This window comes from Zeugodacus cucurbitae, chromosome Y (assembly GCF_028554725.1).
Source record: "Zeugodacus cucurbitae isolate PBARC_wt_2022May chromosome Y, idZeuCucr1.2, whole genome shotgun sequence".
NCBI lineage: Eukaryota > Metazoa > Arthropoda > Insecta > Diptera > Tephritidae > Zeugodacus > Zeugodacus cucurbitae.
In genome coordinates, this window is record NC_071673.1 from 9,503,656 (window position 1) to 9,523,458 (window position 19,803).

The window sequence follows — 19,803 nt, forward strand, 5'->3', positions numbered from 1 at the left end:
ATCTTAGTGTGCTCTGCCCAATCCATAAGAAGGAAGACCCCACAATCTGCGCCAACTACCGTGGTATAAGTCTCCTCAATATCGCATATAAGGTTTTGTCGAGCGTATTGTGTGAAAGACTAAAGCCCACCGTCAACGAACTGATTGGACCTTATCAGTGTGGCTTTAGACCTTGAAAATCCACAATGGACCAGATATTCACCATGCACCAAATCTTGGAAAAGACCCGAGAGAGAAGAATCGATACTCACCATCTTTTTATCGATTTTAAAGCTGCCTTCGATAGCACGAAAAGGAGCTGCCTTTATCCCGCGATGTCTGAATTTGGTATCCCTGCAAAACTAATACGGCTAAGTAAGCTGATGTTGAGCAACACCAAAAGCTCCGTTAGGATCGGGAAGGACCTCTCCGAGCCGTTCGATACCAAACGAGGCTTCAGACAGGGTGACTCACTATCGTGCGACTTCTTCAATCTATTGCTGGAAAAAATAATAGGTCTGGTGGTGAATGAGGACAAGACGAAATATCTCCTGTCATCAAACAAACAGTCAGCGCACTCGCGTCAATGGCTCCCACGTCACTGTTGACAGTCATAACTTTGAAGTTGTAGATAATTTCGTTTATCTGGGAACCAGCATTAACAACACCAACAATGTCAGCCTTGAAATCCAACGCAGAATCACTCTTGCCAACAGGTGCTACTTTGGACTGAGTAGGCAATTGAAAAGTAAAGTCCTCTCTCGACGAACCAAAATCAAACTCTATAAGTCGCTCATTATCCCCGTCCTGATGTATGGCGCTGAAGCGTGGACGATGACAACATCCGATGAGACGACTCTTGGGGTCTTCGAGAGAAAGGTTTTGCGCAAGATTTATGGTCCTCTAAACATTGGCAACGGCGAATACCGCAGACGATGGAACGATGAGCTGTACGATTTATACGACGACATTGACATAGTTCAGCGAATAAAAAGACAGCGGCTACGCTGGCTAGGTCATGTTGTACGGATGGAAGAAAACACTCCAGCTCTGAAAGTATTCGATGCAGTACCCGCTGGAAGAAGCCGCGGAAGAGGACGACCTCCACTCCGGTGGAAAGACCAAGTGCAAAGTGACCTGGCTTCACTTGGTGTTTCCAGTTGGCGCCAAAAAGCAAAAAGGAGGAATGAGTGGCGCGCTCTGGTGGATTCGGCTATAATCGCTTAAAGCGGTTCCTACGCCAAAAATATATATATATTAACGTGAAACGTGTGTTTAAAATTTATCAGACTCGGCCACACTTTGCTTTCTTTTTATTATTTAAAACTCTTTAAACGAATTAAATAAAAGTAAGTATTATTAGCTTGCTTTTCATTTTATTTAGTAAATCTTATTTTGAAAAAAAAAAATCGAACCTCAATAATGCACAGACTACAGTTTCCTATTCGTTTAGCTTTTGCCATGTCCATTAATAAGTCTCAAGGCCAAACAATTTCCATTTGTGGGTTAGATTTGGATAATCCATGTTTTTCCCATGGGCAATTATATGTTGCATGCTCACGTGTGGGAAAACCATCAAATCTATTTGTGTTAGCTCGAGACAGGTTAACCAAAAATATTGTGCACCAATTAGTGCTAAGTTAAATTAAAATGTTTATAATTCAAAAAAATAAATACTACTATTAAAAATTAAGAATTATCTTTCCTAAGATTATAAAATTAAATGTTACATGTTATCAACTAATAATTTTGTAATTAACTTATTTGTTAAAACAAATTTTATGAAAATTTGTGCTTATTATCAACTCTACGAAAATTTTCATCAATAATTTTAAAAATTTTGACCTCAAGTTCAAATCTCAATCCCGTGGATTTTTATACCAGATATGTATATACTAAGGTTTCCGTCTTTATTCATAAATAATAATTTCACTGTAGTGAATAGAAATCTAAAAGTGAGGAAATGTTCATTCTGAGAATGCGAATGATTAAAACCGATTTATCATTTAAGTTTAAAATTTTACAGTTTCATATGTACATACATAGGTATGTATGTGTCATGTTAGCGTGTTGGAGAGCCATCTTCTTTATTTGTTTACACGCTACACAACAAAACAAAGAACGAACTTCGCCAAAAATATTTAAATTGATCAGAGACGTTATTCCCTGAATATATTAACATTCCATACAAATAAATGGCCTTGAACAGAGTTCAAAAAGCGTTTTAACTATTTCAAATAAAAATTGGGCGGGGCGAAGTTCGCCGGGTCAGCTAGTATACATATAAATAATTTATAAACAGTTTGATCGAATCATCAAGCAAAGTATAAGCTTCAGGGGATCGCAGTATGGCAGCTGCTCTACCACTTACAACATCTTGCCCCTTACCAAAGTCGTTTACAATTGATTCTAGGCATTGACATTGTATTAAATAATGTTTTCATAAGTAACTAGCGCGTCATACAGGTGATATTTCCGGCATTTGCTATGTTACAAATAACATTGGCATCACATATATCCATTGTCGTTTATAAATAAAATTTATAAACTTTAAATGGTTTAGAGAAGCCATACAATGCAATTGCCCCATATTTATCATTGCAGTCCAGCACGGATACGACCTTAGAGGCGTTCAGGCATAATCCAACGGACGTAGCATCATACCAATGTTCTCTCGAACAAGTATTGTACCATTGGTCCGTACCTGCGGTTCCTCTCGTACTACGCAGGAATGCTGTCGCAATAACAATTGTCATTAGTAGGGTAAAACTAACCTGTCTCACGACGGTCTAAACCCAGCTCACGTTCCCTTGAATGGGTGAACAATCCAACGCTTGGTGAATTTTGATTCACAATGATAGGAAGAGCCGACATCGATGGATCAAAAAGCGACGTCGCTATGAACGCTTGGCCGCCACAAGCCAGTTATCCCTGTGGTAACTTTTCTGACACCTCTTGTTAAAAACTCTTTAAACCAAAGGATCGATAGGCCGAGCTTTTGCTGTCTCTGTGTGTACTGAACACCGAGATCAAGTCAGCATTTGCCCTTTTGCTCTATGTGTGGTTTCTGTCCGCACTGAGCTGGCCTTGGGACACCTCCGTTATTATTTGAGAGATGTACCGCCCCAGTCAAAACCCTCCCCTTGGCAATGTTCTTGAATTGGATCATACCTGAGTGTTGGAGTTATACCAAATTTTAATTATAACAATAGATACATAAATATATCCATATAATGGCTAAGCAATGATACACGTTCCACTTAATCAAGTAAGTAAGGAAACAATAAGAGTAGTGGTATTTCATTGTTGATACATAACCGAAATTATATATCTCCCACTTATGCTACACCTCGTATATCTCCTTACACTGCCAGACTAGAGTCAAGCTCAACAGGGTCTTCTTTCCCCGCTAATTATTCTTTGGCTGTGGTTTCGCTAGATAGTAGATAGGGACAGATGTGGATTTGTTTTAACGTATGTACCCGTCTATGAAGGCCTTACCATACGTGTATTCAAAAACACAACGGATCAATACAATGCGTTGATCAGCGCCCTGTATTTGCTAGGCACCTTCCAGTACCAATTGGCGTGTGGTATGGACACACTTATGCCACCTTGGTAGGGCCGAGGCCCATTTAAAACCTCTGCCGTGCTTTGGTTCCGACACCCGGTTGGTTGCAACTCCACACCGAGGAGCCAAAGGCCCTCTGACTGCTCTTAGGTTTTAAAACCACAGCCACCACGAAACTCCCCGAAGGGCCGTAACCCAACGAGCAGTCGGAAACCGAAGCCTCCTGGGCTCCTGCTCCCCGTGGCACCATGTTTAAGTCTCTGGTAAGACTTTGTAGCCGAAGCTACTTCCAGTTGAGCCCTTCCATACTGCTCTGCACTGGTAGACAATTGTGGCTTGAACACAATTGTCCTTAATAAAAGGAGTGACGAGTTCCTTTTTGGAAAAAGCCATATTAAAAAGATAACATAATTCCGGTCAAGCCATGAAATATATCATCTAGCACGCATAGATAACAGACTGAGTATCAGCCATTAGCATCAGTCTGATTATCTATTTGTGCATGTTTGGATTTTAGTCGCCTCTTACGACAGGCATACCTTACCTCGGGCATATTCTCGATCCAAACCCGCAGGACCTAATGGGATTTTAGTCGCCTCTTACGACAGGCATACCTTACCTCGGACATATTCTTTACCCAAACCAGGGAAAGTAGATAGGGACATCTAAAGCCAATATTTACGTGAGTACCTGCCGACCTTGGTGAGGTTCGAGGCCTATCTAAAACCTCTGCCGTACTTTGGGTCCGGCACCCGGTTGCAATGCAACTCCACATTGAGTGACAAAGATCACTCTCCCCGCATTCGGGTATTAAACCACAACCACCACGATACTCCCCGAGGGGCCAGTCCGCATGAATAGGTTGGAGCGAACTCCAAGGGCTCCTACTCCCCGTGGTACCAGAATTAAGTCTCCGGTCAGACCTCGTAGCCAAGAAAGTACTACCAGTTGAACTTCCATACTGCTCTGGACTGATGACCAGGGGTTGGACCCCATTCTCTCATCCAATACACACACCATTCACACAAAGAAACTATTCTTGGTTTCCAGCTAATTGTCTTCGCCGCTTAAACACCTCACGCGCAAACACATCAAATAACTCTAACCGTTCGGCATCTCAACTAGTGGAGATCACACCACTGACATCTAACCGTCCATCAGTCCAACTAATCCCCATACCCCCAAGGTCCCTAATGTCCGAGTACATCGGGCATTCAGCAATAACATGCACCCAATCCTAAACACGCGCCCCACTCATACATTCCATTCCATCAGAGAGGTGCCTCTGAAGCAAAAAAGCATTCAAAGGCCCATGCCCCGTAAAGAGGAAACCCAGACTCAGACAGAATCTGAAATCTGGGTTTTCCCCAACAAACCCATCATCCCGAATGTACTCATAAGTCACACGACCGTTAGGACTATTATCCCAACGGTCTTGCCACCTACTTCTAACCCTGTCATCTAGAAGCCTCTTGCTTCCTAGATATCCCAACCTCTCCACATCATCGTCAGAAATCCATTCATTCCGCAGCAATAACACACTCAAACCCCTCCTCAACCTGAAAGAAACAGCACGCTGTAAAACAATCACGCTGACGGACAACCGGTGGACGCCCCGGTGACAGTCTACCCTTTAAGAGCATTGTCACCGTGTTATCCATCGATATGTCAACCCCCACACCCACACCCCAATTATGAGCAATCTCCAATAATTGCCCTCCTACCCTTTCAATCTCAGACCTCGAACGACCTTTGACCAAAAGAAGTGGGTCATCCGCATACGCACAACACCTACAGAGTGTTTCGAGCTGCCCAAGCAATGAGTCCATCATGAGATTCTAAATGTATGGACCCTGCGGGCAGCCACGAACCTCTCCAATCTCCACACTCCCATTCATACCAACGATAGCGGCTTTCCTGTCCGGAAAGAAGCTCCGCCAGAGACTAATTTCCGAACAGTTAAGTTCCTCTAGCCGTTGAATCACTCGATCAAAGATTAGGTAATCAAACGCCCCCTTGAAGTCAACAAATATGCCAAAGACATATTAGTTGGTATTCTCCCTCACAGCATTCTGAACATACATCCAGCCATCTTCTACACTGCGTCCTTTCCTGAACCCATACTGCCTATTCGATCTCAAATCCAGCGTTAGCTCCTGAAGCCGTTCCACCATAACTCTTTCCAGCACTTTTCCAAGCACTGGAAGGAGACTGATGCCCAGATAAGAACGAGGATCACTCATGATCTTATCAGGAGACTTCAGGAGAGGAACAACCCTGGCACTTTTCCACTCACGTGGAAAATATCCCTCTCAAATGCACTTATCATAAATGACCTCCAAGTATTCCGGAATGAACTTCCACAAGCATTTGCACATCTCTCCTTTCAGACCATCAAAACCTGGAGACCGTTTAGGCCTAACCAGGCCAAAGGCATATCACAGCTCCCCATCATCTAATGGAGGAACAGGTATCTCATGTGCATGGGGTGCCTGAACCTCAGCCCTGGGAAAGAACGCTCCTAACAGAACCCCCGCACACTCTCTTCACGTTGATAACACAGTGTCACCAACACGAAGAGAGGTGATATCCTCCCTCTTACGACCCCTGCAGATCTTATAGACCTGACCCCAGGGGTCATCCCTATTATCATTCACAAAACTCCTCCACTCTTCTTTTTTAATTTTCACAATCATATCTTTATATTCACTCGTCGCACAACTAAAATCATACCTAATCTGGGACAGCCTATCAGAATTGAACCGCCGAACACGTTGAAACATTCGTAAAAATCACATACAATCCGTGATACTAGCGAGTCGGAGCACCTATGGGAACTGAAGGAAAAGTATAAGCTGTTATTGAGTGCAAACGAACGGACACTTGTCCTACGCTACGAAAGATGTCGCTGAAAATTCAAAGCAAATTCAAAACAAAAATCAGCTGTTATTTAAGCATTGCTTAAGCCTCCCATTTTCAGTGCTTAAGCATAACCTAAGTATGAACTGTAAAACACTATTTTCCTGTTTTATCTTAAGCACAACATAAGTATGGAGTAAAATTATAAATAAATGTCCATTTGTGGGTTTTTTTACTGTCACCCTACTCACCTTGTGATTACTAGCCGAAAATACCAAAAAAGGATTAATAACGAATTATAAGTTATAAGATTACAAATTCGGTTTATTTCACGGTGATAAATATATAAAAATAGGTAAGTATATAAATAGTAATTTTTAAGTTTACAAATTCGGTTTACACTAGGTAAGTATATAAAATTGGAAACGAGTACGTATGAAAAATCAAAGCGTATGCAGCGACCACGGACGGCACGGTGTGTCTTCGACTGAACTCGTCGACAGACTGGTATGTGAGCGGTCTGGCCTTGACCTAGTAAGGCAAAAAGGGCAATCAGCGCGATCGCTCCTCCTTCTTTTTGTTCCTTTTGGGGTGGTGTTCTTATGTGTGATGTAGGCGTGGTATACTGATCTGGAAGTTAAGTGGTGATGTGATGATGTGGGGAGTGTGGTGAATGTGCCGTGTCAGTGTTGTGTGGTTGAGTGAAAATGTGGTGTAATGGTGTATTGGTGTGTTGGGTTGAGGGTGCTAAGACTCATTTAGACATCCCGGCCCCCCTAGGCGAGTAATTAGCCTAGTAGTCGTTGCAGTTGTTGTAAAGTAGCCACCACATTGCTGAGCCCAGTGGACCGACGGGACGGCGACCTGTGTGGACGGCGGCGTGTGAATGTGCCATAGTGTGAGCGTCGATTATCTGAGTGCCGTGGTTGCCTTCGTGCAACATGGTTCGACTGCGGGCGTTGGTTCGTACCACGGTTGCGGGGGGCAGGTTGCCCCTCGCGATGTAGGAGGGTGTGATGCGGCCGCATGCATATTTGGCACCCATAGCTTGAAGTACACTCCGGCGTGGAGTGGGTAGTCGCCAAGCAATTCAAGCAGTGGCCATGTGCCTGGGCGATCTGCTGTCGTAGCGGTGGTAGCATCTTCTTGAAGATGCTGTAGTGTGGCAATCGGTGTGGGCGCCGACAAAGTGGGCATCGGGTGCGCTGCGGAGCTGCTGGCACCGGCGTCGGGTTCGCGCGTGATGCACGGGCAGCGGTTGGTGGCGCTATGGCCGCAGGGGTTCGAGGAGCTGGAGCGGGCCCCGGGCGTGTCACGTGGATCGTTGACCGAACGGCTGGCGTTGGTGCTGTGGGCATATCGCTATCCATATTTACCTGTTAAAATAGTACTAATATTATATGCGTGTTGTAGATATCGATATGTTAGTTGCTGCTACGTTATATAGTATGCGTTGGTCGTCATGTGGATCGACCATTTATAATTTGTTTTCATAGTTTCATTAATTATCGTTTTATCGGTTTATTGTTTTCATTTTAGGTTATTATTTTATCGGCTGTCGGCAGAAAGCATAGTTTAACGAGCGGCCTAGTTAGTGTTCCGTTTTGCGTACGAAGATCGACTACGCGAATATGACCGTCGGAGCCGTGGAAAAGCTTTTCTATGCGGCCAAGCCGCCATTCGGTTGGGGGGAGACAATCATCATTGATTGAAACGCAATCTCCAAGCTGAGGCGCCTTTTCTGGTGTTTTCCACCGGTTTTCCACCTGTGGAGGTCCTTTAAGTAATCTTCTTTCCATCGTAGACTGAATTCATGATGGAGAATTTTAATTCTTTACCATCTGTTTAATAAGGAAAGCGACGCCACGTCTGCCTCAGGTGTGGCCAGTATGGGCGCTCCTTTAAGAAAATGCCCTGGGGTTAAGGCTGTGAAGTCGGATGGATCTTGCGAGAGGATAGCGAGAGGCCGTGAGTTGAGAACGGCTTCAATTCTGGTTAACAATGTTGAGAATTCTTCATAATTAAATTTGTAGTTGCCAGCCAGCTTCTTAAAATGAGATTTGAAGCTTTTTACAGCTGATTCCCATAGGCCACCCATATGAGGAGCGCTTGGAGGAATAAACTGCCAATTGATACCTTGTGGAGCGTATTTTTGCACAATATCGGGTGATACTTGTTTCATGAAATCCACAAATTGTCTTTCTGTCGCTCTTTGAGCTCCAATAAAAGTTTTGCCATTATCGCTCATGATTTTTGAGGGAAGCCACGTCGTCCGACGAAGCGAGCAAATGCCGCGAGAAAGGCGTCCGTCGTCAGATTAGTACATAGCTCAAGGTGGACTGCTTTTGTCGTGAAACACACAGACAGCCACATAGCCTTTCATGAGCGTGGGTGATCTTAGCATGGACGCCTTTATCTGAAAAGGCCCAGCAAAATCCACACCGGTAGTAGTGAAAGGCAGAGCGAAATTGCAGCGTTCAGGTGGAAGATGTGTATTTGCGAGATGTCATTGAGATTGTTAGCGAACTGGAACCATTTTTCTAAGCGAATAGGTTTCACTTGTTCGTCCCAGTCGGTTCCGTCTAGCCATAATTTTTGTATCAGGATTTTAGCTCGTATCATAATTGGCGAAAGCCATCCTGCGGGGTCAAACAGTTTTGCCACAGAGGATAAAATGTTTCTCTTTGTTTTGGCGGATAATGCAGATATTGAATCTCTAGTGTATGAAAACTGATCAGATATCGCATTCCATTGTATGCCTAGAGTTTTTGTTGTACTTTCCTTTTCGAATATAAAGAAATTAGTATCCAACAAATTATCTATTGGTATATTTTTTATGATATTTGGGTGATTTGCCGCGATTTTCCTTAAGGGGAACCCTGCAGTTTTGAGAGCTTTTATGACCTGTGATAGTGATTCGTATGCTTGTGGAAGGCTGTGGCTTCCAGACAGAATATCGTCAACATACATATGATTTTTTAATACATCGGTTGCCAGAGGAAATTCTGACTTTGAGTCTTCTGCCAATTCGTGGAGGGTACGAATGGCCAGATATGGAGCACAGTTGACGCCGAAGGTAACTGTTTTTAGTTTAAAGTCGCGTAGTGGACTATTGGGAGATTTTCGGAAAATAATTCGTTGAAAATCTTGATCTTTTTCATGTACGACTATTTGTCGATACATGTATTTAACGTCCCCGTTAAATACGTATCTGAATAAACGCCAATTTAGAACGAGGAGCATTAGGTCCGGCTGCAGTGTCGGTCCCGTAAATAAAATGTCATTTAGGGAATTCCCCGAACTAGTGGATCTCGATGCATTGAAAACAACTCTTACTTTTGTTGTTTTTTTGTCCGGCTTTACTACCGCATGATGTGGCAAGTAAAATGAATAGTATTTGCCGTTAATTATTTTTTCACATGGGCTTACTTCCTCCATATGATCTAAATGAAGGTATTCTTCTAAGACCTCATCATATTCTGGTTTGATTTCGCCCTTTTTAAGTAGGTTTTTTTCCATACTTAGAAACTGCTGTATTGCAGAGGTGCGAGAGTGACCTAAGGCGAGTGTGTTGGGGAATTGTTGTTTGAATGGTAGTCGTACGACGTACCGACCATTTCTTGATCTAGTAGTTGTGGCTTTGTAAAAGTCTTCACAATACTGATCTTCTGGGGTTTTAAGTGGTATAGGGGGGAGTTCTTCTAACTCCCAAAATTTTCTTAATTGTGAATTAAGGCATTCATTTGAAATTTCTTCAACTTGAGTTGTCATGGTGGAAACTGTTTTCGTAATTAGCCAACTCAGTATCCAACCGAATATTGTGTTTTGAGCTAGAAGGGTGTTTGAAATTTTTTCAACACCTTCTAGTATGATTTGCGGTATAAGGTCGCTGCCTAATAGAATATCTATTTGTGATGGAGTATTGCAGTTGGGATCTGCTAGTTTTAGGTGTAAAACTTTATCCCAATGCTTGCTCTGTATTTTGTATCTAGGAAGCATGTTTGTAAGTTGCGGTAAGATTATAGCTTCTGCTTGAATGCGCTTATCCGCTAGGGGTGAAATTAGGGTAATGGGACAGATTTTATTAGAGCTTTGGACTACTCTTCCGCCCATTCCTGAAATTTGGAAGTTGGAATGTTTGGTTGGCAATTTTATCCGATTTTGAGCTATTGCTGATATGAAGGATCTTTGAGAGCCTTGGTCTATTAGTGCTCTTAGTTTGAATATATCACCTTTATGTTCAATGGTGATGACCGCAGTGGGTAAAAGAGTTTTGCTTTCATTTTCCGAATAAAGCGCTTGAATTTTTGCTGCTTTAGAGCAACTTGGTTGTTCCTCCCTTATTTCGGGATTACCTGATGTGGTTGTAGCAACTAACCCCGTGGTTTTATGAAACTGATTTTGCTTCGTATTTTGATAATTGGTAATGTGAAACAATGAGTGATGTCTTCGTTGACAATACACACAATTAAATTTGCTTTCACAGTCTTTAGTCGTATGAGCATTCGACAGACAGTTAATACAAAGTTTATGTTGTCTGACGAGATTGTTCCTATCAGAGACGGATAGTTTTTTAAATCTCTCGCAAGATCTTATTTTATGACCCCCCTTACACATTTCACACACTGTTTGCCATTTGTTGGCACAAAGGAGTGACTTTTATTCACGTGTGTATTGTATTGGATATGTTTGCTGGCTTGAGGTTTAAGCAAGTTTTTACTCGACTCATTTTGAAGACTAGTTACATTCATATTTTGGCTGCCCTTTCGCTCAGCTATCTCGTACTGAGCAGCGAGGAATTTTTTCATTTGCTCCCATGTGGGCATCACTCTTCTATCGTCTAGTGACTGTTCCCATCGTAGTAACGCAGCATCAGGGAGTTTTTCTGCGCAAATAGTTACTATCATATGGTCCCAATATTCTACGGGAGCATTTTGTGTTTGTAATACTGATAGGCAATTTGTCACTGTCGAGTAAAACTTTTGAAATTCATGGCTTGTTTCTTGTTTGATTTTAGGGTAATGTAGTATAGTTTTAATAGGATTTTCTATCATTACTCTTTTATTTTCGTATCTTTGGACTAGTGCTTGCCAAGCCAGCTTAAAACTTTCGCCATTTAAGCCGAATTGCTTGACGATCATGCCTGCTTCCCCTTGTGTTTTATATCTTAGGTGGTATAGCTTTTGTGCATCTGCGAGCTTAGGATGATTTATAAAAAGAGCTGTGAACATGTCCCGGAAGGACGGCCATTGATCATAACATCCGTGAAATATTTCCGTATCGCATGCTGGCACTTGGAGATAAATGTCTGAATTATTTTCTTGGGGTTTTATTTGTGCCAGCTCTACTCCCGATTGGGGAGTAGGCGCGATTGACTTCAAAAGTTTTAATTGATCTGAGATCATAATTTTTGTGTCTACATACTGGTCTAAACAGTTTTCATATTTGGCGTAAGCCGAAGATTTAAAATTTTCTGGTAGATCTGAATCATCAGTTTCTACTATTAAGTCATACACCGCTTGGAGACGTGTCCAAAAATTTTCAATTGTTTGACCTTTTATTTCAAGTGCCGATTCAGAGTTGTTTTGCATCGGCGAAGATGTAAATCGAGTGCAGTATCTTATTAGACAGTCACTCTCAGAAATGAATTTAAAGTACAACATCTCTTTCCCTCTTTTCGGATTTGTAGCACCTTGCTTTGAGCGTGTAGCTTCTGCCGGTGTACATGGACTCTTATCGTCTGTAATCATTTTAGGAATTTTTAAACTCTGAGTTGATTTAGAGTCTTTTGAATCTATGTTCATTTAGAAAATGTTATTTAATAATATATATATTTTCTTTCAGTGTAAACTGAGATTTGTCGTGACCGAAAACTCTTTTAAATATAAATAAGAGTTATTTTTCCGTAAGTTATTAAATGCCGCGTTTATCGTATTTTTTTTTGTTACGGAATTATCCGTATGCCCTTGTATATGAGCGCGCTCGTGATTATAAGGGTCAATGCCATTTGTACATATGTGTGCACGATATGTGCTTATGTATGTGCATATAATAATGCTCTTATATGTTCTTCGTTGTCCTGCTTGTTTTTGTTTGACAAAGAACAAGGGGAACTACGTGAAATTCGCCAATAAGGACTTTGAATTTTTATGTATATAAATGTGTACAAGTGCGCATATATATATTTATTTATTTATTTTATTTTATTTTTTTATTTTTTTCGAAGTACGTGTATATATTGTTTTTCTGTTGATTTAACCGACAGCTTTGTTTGTTATATGTTTGATATATTCGCTGTTTATTGAATTTTATAATTTGTTAGTAATAATTTCGAAATAATAAATTATTTTTCCAAATTGATATGTTCTTTAATAAATAATTTTTCCCAGTGTACGTGGGGTATAATAACACTGGTGGTTTTACGCCTTATGTATGTATAAATGATTGGTAAGAGAGAAATGATGAAATATGTTAAAATCTAATTCGTTATATGCAGGTAAATTTCGTTTGCAGTTATGTGCGAATATGTATGTATGTATAAGTGGTTGGTAAGAGAGAAATTAAGGTAAATTTCGTCTGCAGTTATGCGCGAATAAGTTGGTATATTAATCGACTTGTATATTATATCAAATATTTATGCATATATATGTGTATGTAGGAATGAAGTGAGTATGTATATATGTATGTTTTTACGCTTGTATGCTTCGATTTATTTTCCTTTTGTGTGAATTTTATTATTTGCCTTTGCTCACTTTTGGTGCAATCCTGCTTGTGTTTTAAGAAACAAAAGGGGTATTGCGTGAGAAATTTGCGAGTAAATACTTGAATTTTTTTTTTGTGTGAGTGTGAGTGTTTTTACACGAAGTTGAGCATCTGTAGGCTATTAATACTTTGTCAATTTATGTATATGGAAATCTATATATTTAGAAATTGAGTGTAAAAAACTGTTTAATTTTGCTTAATATCGGTACTTGAATTTAACCGTATATTAAGCCTTGTTTTGGTACTGTTTAAACGGATTAAAATTACTGGTTTTATGTAATATAACCGTATAAGCATACATATATACATGAAAATTTAAGTCCAAAAATGAAATGGATACACTCACTTTGAATTTCCTCAGGGGTATTGGGTATTGGCTAGATAGATATGTAAGTCCGTGTGGGTGTTAATTTGGGATGTGGCGAAGTTGTTCCTAATTTCCTCTTTTCCTGATGCTCCAATTAGTTGAGTTGATTTTGCGTTTTTCGTGGTGATTATTCTGTTTGTATTAGATTTCGCGCCCGTTTTTTTTTTCTTTTTTTTTTTGTTTGGGTATATGTATTTATATTATGTTTTGTAGTTTTTCCTTTTCGCACAGAACTTCACCTTACACTCTCTTCATATGTATGTATTTTATGGGTCACTGACCTTCTCTATTAATTTGCACTCCACTTTATTCTTCTCTTCTTGTACTTAACACTGTACTTATCAAGGTATATTTTGTAATTTCACCACACTGTGTATATACGCACAAAAATTTTGTATTTGGCTTCTTTTTATGTTTCCTCAGAATATGCACATTTGTTTCACTGGAGCTTCACTAAACTTTTAGGTTTGTATTGTGTATTTTTTATATTGCACTTCACTTCATGTGTTGTTTTTATTTATTGGTCACTGAGTTAATGTTTTATTTTTAATTTTCATTGGTGCCTGTCTTTTAGGCTCGAAGGACCATGTCTAAAATCTTACACTCGCCTTTTTACAAATACCGAAGAAATAAAATAAGTGGTGTTGTGTTTTGCTTCTTTGCTTTTCGTTTATTTCAATTTACACTTTAACGCATTCCCTTCGAAAGGGTTTCACCAAAGGATATTTGGCTTTAATGGTATAACGTTTTGAATAGATAATTATTTTTAATTATAATTTATTAAATTTATGTATAAAAAATAGAAAAAAGATTGGCCGAGATGCTCGTTTATCGGAAATTACGAAAAAAAACTTGCGTGTTGATGATCGCTGATGATATCAAAAAAGGATTAATAACGAATTATAAGTTATAAGATTACAAATTCGGTTTATTTCACGGTGATAAATATATAAAAATAGGTAAGTATATAAATAGTAATCTTTAAGTTTATAAATTCGGTTTACACTAGGTAAGTATATAAAATTGGAAACGAGTACGTATGAAGAATCAAAGCGTATGCAGCGACCACGGACGGCACGGTGTGTCTTCGACTGAACTCGGCGACAGACTGGTGTGTGAGCGGTCTGGCCTTGACCTAGTAAGGCAAAAAGGGCAATCAGCGCGATCGCTCCTCCTTCTTTTTGTTCCTTTTGGGGTGGTGTTCTTATGTGTGGTGTAGGCGTGGTATACTGATGTGGGGAGTGTGGTGAATGTGCCGTGTCAGTGTTGTGTGGTTGAGTGAAAATGTGGTGTGATGGTGTATTGGTGTGTTGGGTTGAGGGTGCTAAGACTCATTTAGACAGTGGGTTAGATTTGGATAATGTTTTTCCCATGGGCAATTATATGTTGCATGCTCACGTGTGGGAAAACCATGAAATCTATTTGTGTTAGCTCGAGAGAGGTTAACCAAAAATATTGTGCACCAATTAGCGCTAAGTTAAATTAAAATGTTTATAATTCAAAAAATAAATACTACTATTAAAAATTAAGAATTATCTATCCTAAGATTATAAAATTAAATGTTACATGTTATCAACTAATAATTTTGTAATTAACTTATTTATTAAAACAAATTTTATGAAAATTTGTGCTTATTATCAACTCTACGAAAATTTTCATCAATAATTTTAAAAATTTTGACCTCAAGTTCAAATCTCAATCCCGTGGATTTTTATACGAGATATGTATATACTAAGGTTTCCGTCTTTATTCATAAATAATAATTTCACTGTAGTGAATAGAAATCTAAAAGTGAGGAAATGTTCATTCTGAGAATTCGAATGATTCAAACCGATTTATCATTTAAGTTCAAAATTTTACAGTTTCATATGTACATACATAGGTATGTATGTGTCATGTTAGCGTGTTGGAGAGCCATCTTCTTTATTTGTTTACACGCTACGCAACAAAACAAAGAACGAACTTCGCCAAAAATATTTATATTGATCAGAGACGTTATTCCCTGAATATATTAACATTCCATACAAATAAATGGCCTTAAACAGAGTTCAAAAAGCGTTTTAACTATTTCAAATAAAAATTGGGCGGGGCGAAGTTCGCCGGGTCAGCTAGTCTGAATATATAAAAATCACGTGTCACGTTGTTTGTTTTCGATGGACTCCTAAACTACTGAACCGATTTTAATGAAATTTTTAACACTGTGTGCAGGTTGGTCCAACTTGAAAGGTAGGATAGTTTATAACTCTCCTTATAGTCGCATTATTTATTTATTGCAAATTATTTCTTTATTATTAGCAAAGAGCTATCCACCAGTTGGTGGCGCTAAGTGCGCTATGTTACAGTAGATGGCGCTATATTTCTTTCATGGATTTAGGCTGTCATAACAAAAGCTGCCACTTGCTAAAAACATTAAATGAAAATGCGTTGTTTGAAGTTTATATTATACGAATCTATGACTTCCAATATTCTAAATTTAAGAAAAAATCACATACAATCCGTGAAATAAATAAAGTTATGTACATATGTATGGTCAGACAAATAAGCAATGCTGCCACTCTTTTCCAGTAAATCTTCCTCGAATTTGGGAGATTTCAGAGGAATTTAGGAAATCGCAGAGTTGATTTCTGCAAGTATTTCCTAAATGCAAAAAAAAAAATTTCATTTATTTGCATTTAGGTATAGAATTTTGTATGGCTAATGCCCGGTTTCACAGTCCATACTTAAGTTGTGCCTAAATAAAATCTTAGCTAAGTATTGTTGCAAACTGAGTAGTCGTTTGCGTTTCACAGTCAATGCTTAATTTCTATAAAATTTTATTATGATATATGGCAACGTTATGGGCATTTAGGTATAGAATTTTGTATGGCTAATGCCCGGTTTCACAGTCCATACTTAAGTTGTGTCTAAATAAAATCTTAGCTAAGTATTGTTGCAAACTGAGTAGTCGTTTGCGTTTCACAGTCAATGCTTAATTTCTATAAAATTTTATTATGATATATGGCAACGTTATGGGCAACATATGTTTTACAAATGTCATTCATAAAAATATGTTTGAAATATTTAAATTACTAGCTGACCCGGCGAACTTTGTTCCGCCTTAATGGCAATAAATAAGCAGTTTTTTTTTTATTTTATTCGAAAAAATACAAAATAAAATTAAATAACTACATTAATCATTCATTATTATTTCTGTATTTTAGTACATAGGTTGCTCTTCACTTAAGCACCTTGTGATACACGACATTTTTTGTTTTATTATCAGGCGCAAAAACAAACAACGCAGATGGTCTTCCGACCCGTGAACATGCCACGTATAATTGACCATGGGAAAAACATGAATGTTCTAGATTTAAACCACAAACTTTTAAGGATTGGCCTTGTGATTTGTTGATTGTCACGGCAAATGCAAGAAGTATCGGAAATTGAAGTCTTTTAAATTCAAACGGCATATCGGTTGGGATCATCGGGATCCTCGGAATGAGAACTTCCTCACCTTTGAATTTTCCTATCATTATCGTAGCGTAAATTACATTGTTCATCAATTTACTAACCACCAAACGCGTACCGTTGCACAGTTTTGGTTGGTTTATGTTTCGAAGCATGATTACTACGGAGCCAACCTTTAGGCGTAAATTGTGCGGTGGTAAGCCAGGTACGTCCAAAGAGTTTAAAAATTCAATTGGATAGTTGGTGGCTTCATCTTCATTTGTGACGCAGTCAATAGATTTGAATGAATGCATTGTTCCAATGATCTTATTTTGAATTATGTAGTTCAGGTCATCTACATCTTTATTCTTAGCCGCTAAAATTGCTCGCTCACTCAACCATTCATTATTTTTGTAGTTAGAAATAATATTTGGAAATACATTGTTGATAAGTTCGTCTTTTGATGAGACAAAATTACAGAAATTATTTGGAAATGATATTAATCCGCTCGATTCATCGACAGGTACTTGACCATTACCGATAGTCAGCAATTGCTCCGAGAAATCTTCAGCAGATGTATCATTAAGCAATGTAACTCTCATGTTTGTTGTCAGCTGCAGTTTCTTCACATAGCGCCATAGATTTGACGATTTGAGGCAAGCGTTTATTTCGTCGGCAGCCGTAGATCTTGGAATTACTGGCAGTATTTGGCGGAAATCGCCAGACAGTAAAATCATTGCTCCTCCAAAACATCTCGAGTCATTGCGTAAATCTTTTAATGTTCGGTTAAGTGCTTCTAATGCACGTTTATGCGCCATTGTGCATTCGTCCCAGATGATGATTTTCGATGTCGCTAAAACTTTGGCCATTGCTGAGTGTTTTGCCATATTACACATTGGTTCTTCAATAGTTTGAAGATTTAACGGTAATTTGAATGCTGAATGAGCCGTACGGCATCCTTCTAACAATGTGGCTGCTATTCCAGAAGAAGCAACTGCAACCGCTATGTTGGATCTCGCCCGAACAGTTGCTAAAACTAATGACATAAGGAATGTCTTGCCAGTTCCACCAGGGGCATCTAGGAAATATAAACCACCATTTTCATCAGCGATTGCCTTCATTAAAGTATCATAAACTTTCTTTTGTTGGTAATTCAACAGGGGTACATTCCTTTGAACTACTAAATCTAATTCCTGGTGATCATATTCACGTTCCCGTTCCAATTCTCGATTAAATGCGTCATTCATTTCACGATTTGGCGCTGGCATTCCTAACCTGATTAATAAATTACCGCACATGAGGTAACACATATCTTCGATCAAGAGTAAAGCACGATTATGTATCTCCTCATTCATCTCAATATCGTGATTTCTGGAACTGACACGACTTTGATGTAACATATCTTCTGACATACTATCCTTGTATTTGTGCCACAGGTTACATGGGTTTGATGGAAAACATGTCGAAATTATGATAGCGAATAATGTGCGTATCTGACTTGGAGATGCAGAGATAATGGCTTCAGCGATTGTCGTATCCCAATGGGTATCGTTTTCTAATAAGTTCAATTCTTCACATGCAGCACGATATGTTGGGAATATTACACCATTAACAGTTCGTAGTGTCTCAAATGAAGTTGGTCCACGCACATTTACCAGCAACAACCGCAAATAGAAACATTCATCATTCTTTGGATGAACTGTATACATACGACCAAGAGCATCAGTAGAACGCACATCTGGATACCCAGAAACCGCATCACCTTGCTTCCGTCTTTGAAAATTCTTGGATGAAGCATTCCAAGTATAATAACGTTTCATCTCCGAGTAAAGCAAAGTTCGTGCAAACTGATCGCTTTGGCAGATTGCAAAAAAACTGGTCAATGTAGTTGCTGGAGGTGTTTCAGCACGTTGCGTAGCATTCGAAGCCGTGAAATATACTCGTTGACCATTCTCTAGATGCACCGGCAAATTTATAACAGTAGAATGACGTTCGTGAATGGGAAATGCGAACATACGCCAAATCGCTTCATTACAGTTCACATAACGACCAACTTGATAGCGTGAAATTTCATCGTTGGTATTCGAGGATTGCAATCCAAAAACCGCCATATCACTGCCTTTCGTAACATATTTGCAAATATATTTTATGGACTTAACTGAATTGCAGTATTCAACGTTGCAATGTGTCTTGAACGTTTTAGAAATAAGTGGCGAATATGGAACAATGCAACTGTTGTCGACAACGAAATCCATTCTTTTCACTTTCGTTGTGACAGTTCGACCGTTGTCATCTGGTGATCGACGCCGATACAGCGGATACCCATCGTTGCCAGTGACAGTCTCCGCCGTTAATTTCCGTGGATATCGTTTAGAGCACTTTCCATCGACCATGCAAGGTGATTGGGGGTTGATGGCACCACACGGTCCATGAATCATATTAGTAGTAACAACATCATGTAGGTCTGGATCGACTTCATGAACAGGAATCTCGGCACATATGATATCATCAATTTGGTCAGGCTGAATTCTTTCCACTAACCAAATAAGAATGTGTGCGTGCGGCGCCCTCGCTTTTGCCATTCGATTGAATACATCCAGCATCGAGTATCTCCAAAGACGCGTTGTTTAACAATAAAGTTCATCAGGGACCGAATTTTTTGCCTGAATATACGTGCTGTGATGCCGTGTCTATCATTTGATGTTTGTCCGGGAAGCAGCAATTGAGTAATTTCTATCAATTTTGGATTACAGGTAAAAGTAATAAAGATATCTGGCCGGCCGTAATGACGAACATATGTCATTGCATCTTGTGCATATTCATGCATTTGACGTGGGCT

The 19,803-nt window shown here is 39.5% G+C and overlaps 1 protein-coding gene across 1 annotated transcript; it reads right to left on the bottom strand.

The window, feature by feature from the left end:
• Positions 1-16,346: 16,346 nt before the first annotated feature.
• LOC128923503 (uncharacterized) lies at positions 16,347-19,402 on the bottom strand. Its single transcript, XM_054235761.1, has one exon. It carries the CDS (start codon positions 19,400-19,402, stop codon positions 16,754-16,756), a length of 2,649 nt encoding a protein of 882 aa, XP_054091736.1. The 3' UTR covers positions 16,347-16,753.
• Positions 19,403-19,803: the final 401 nt, after the last annotated feature.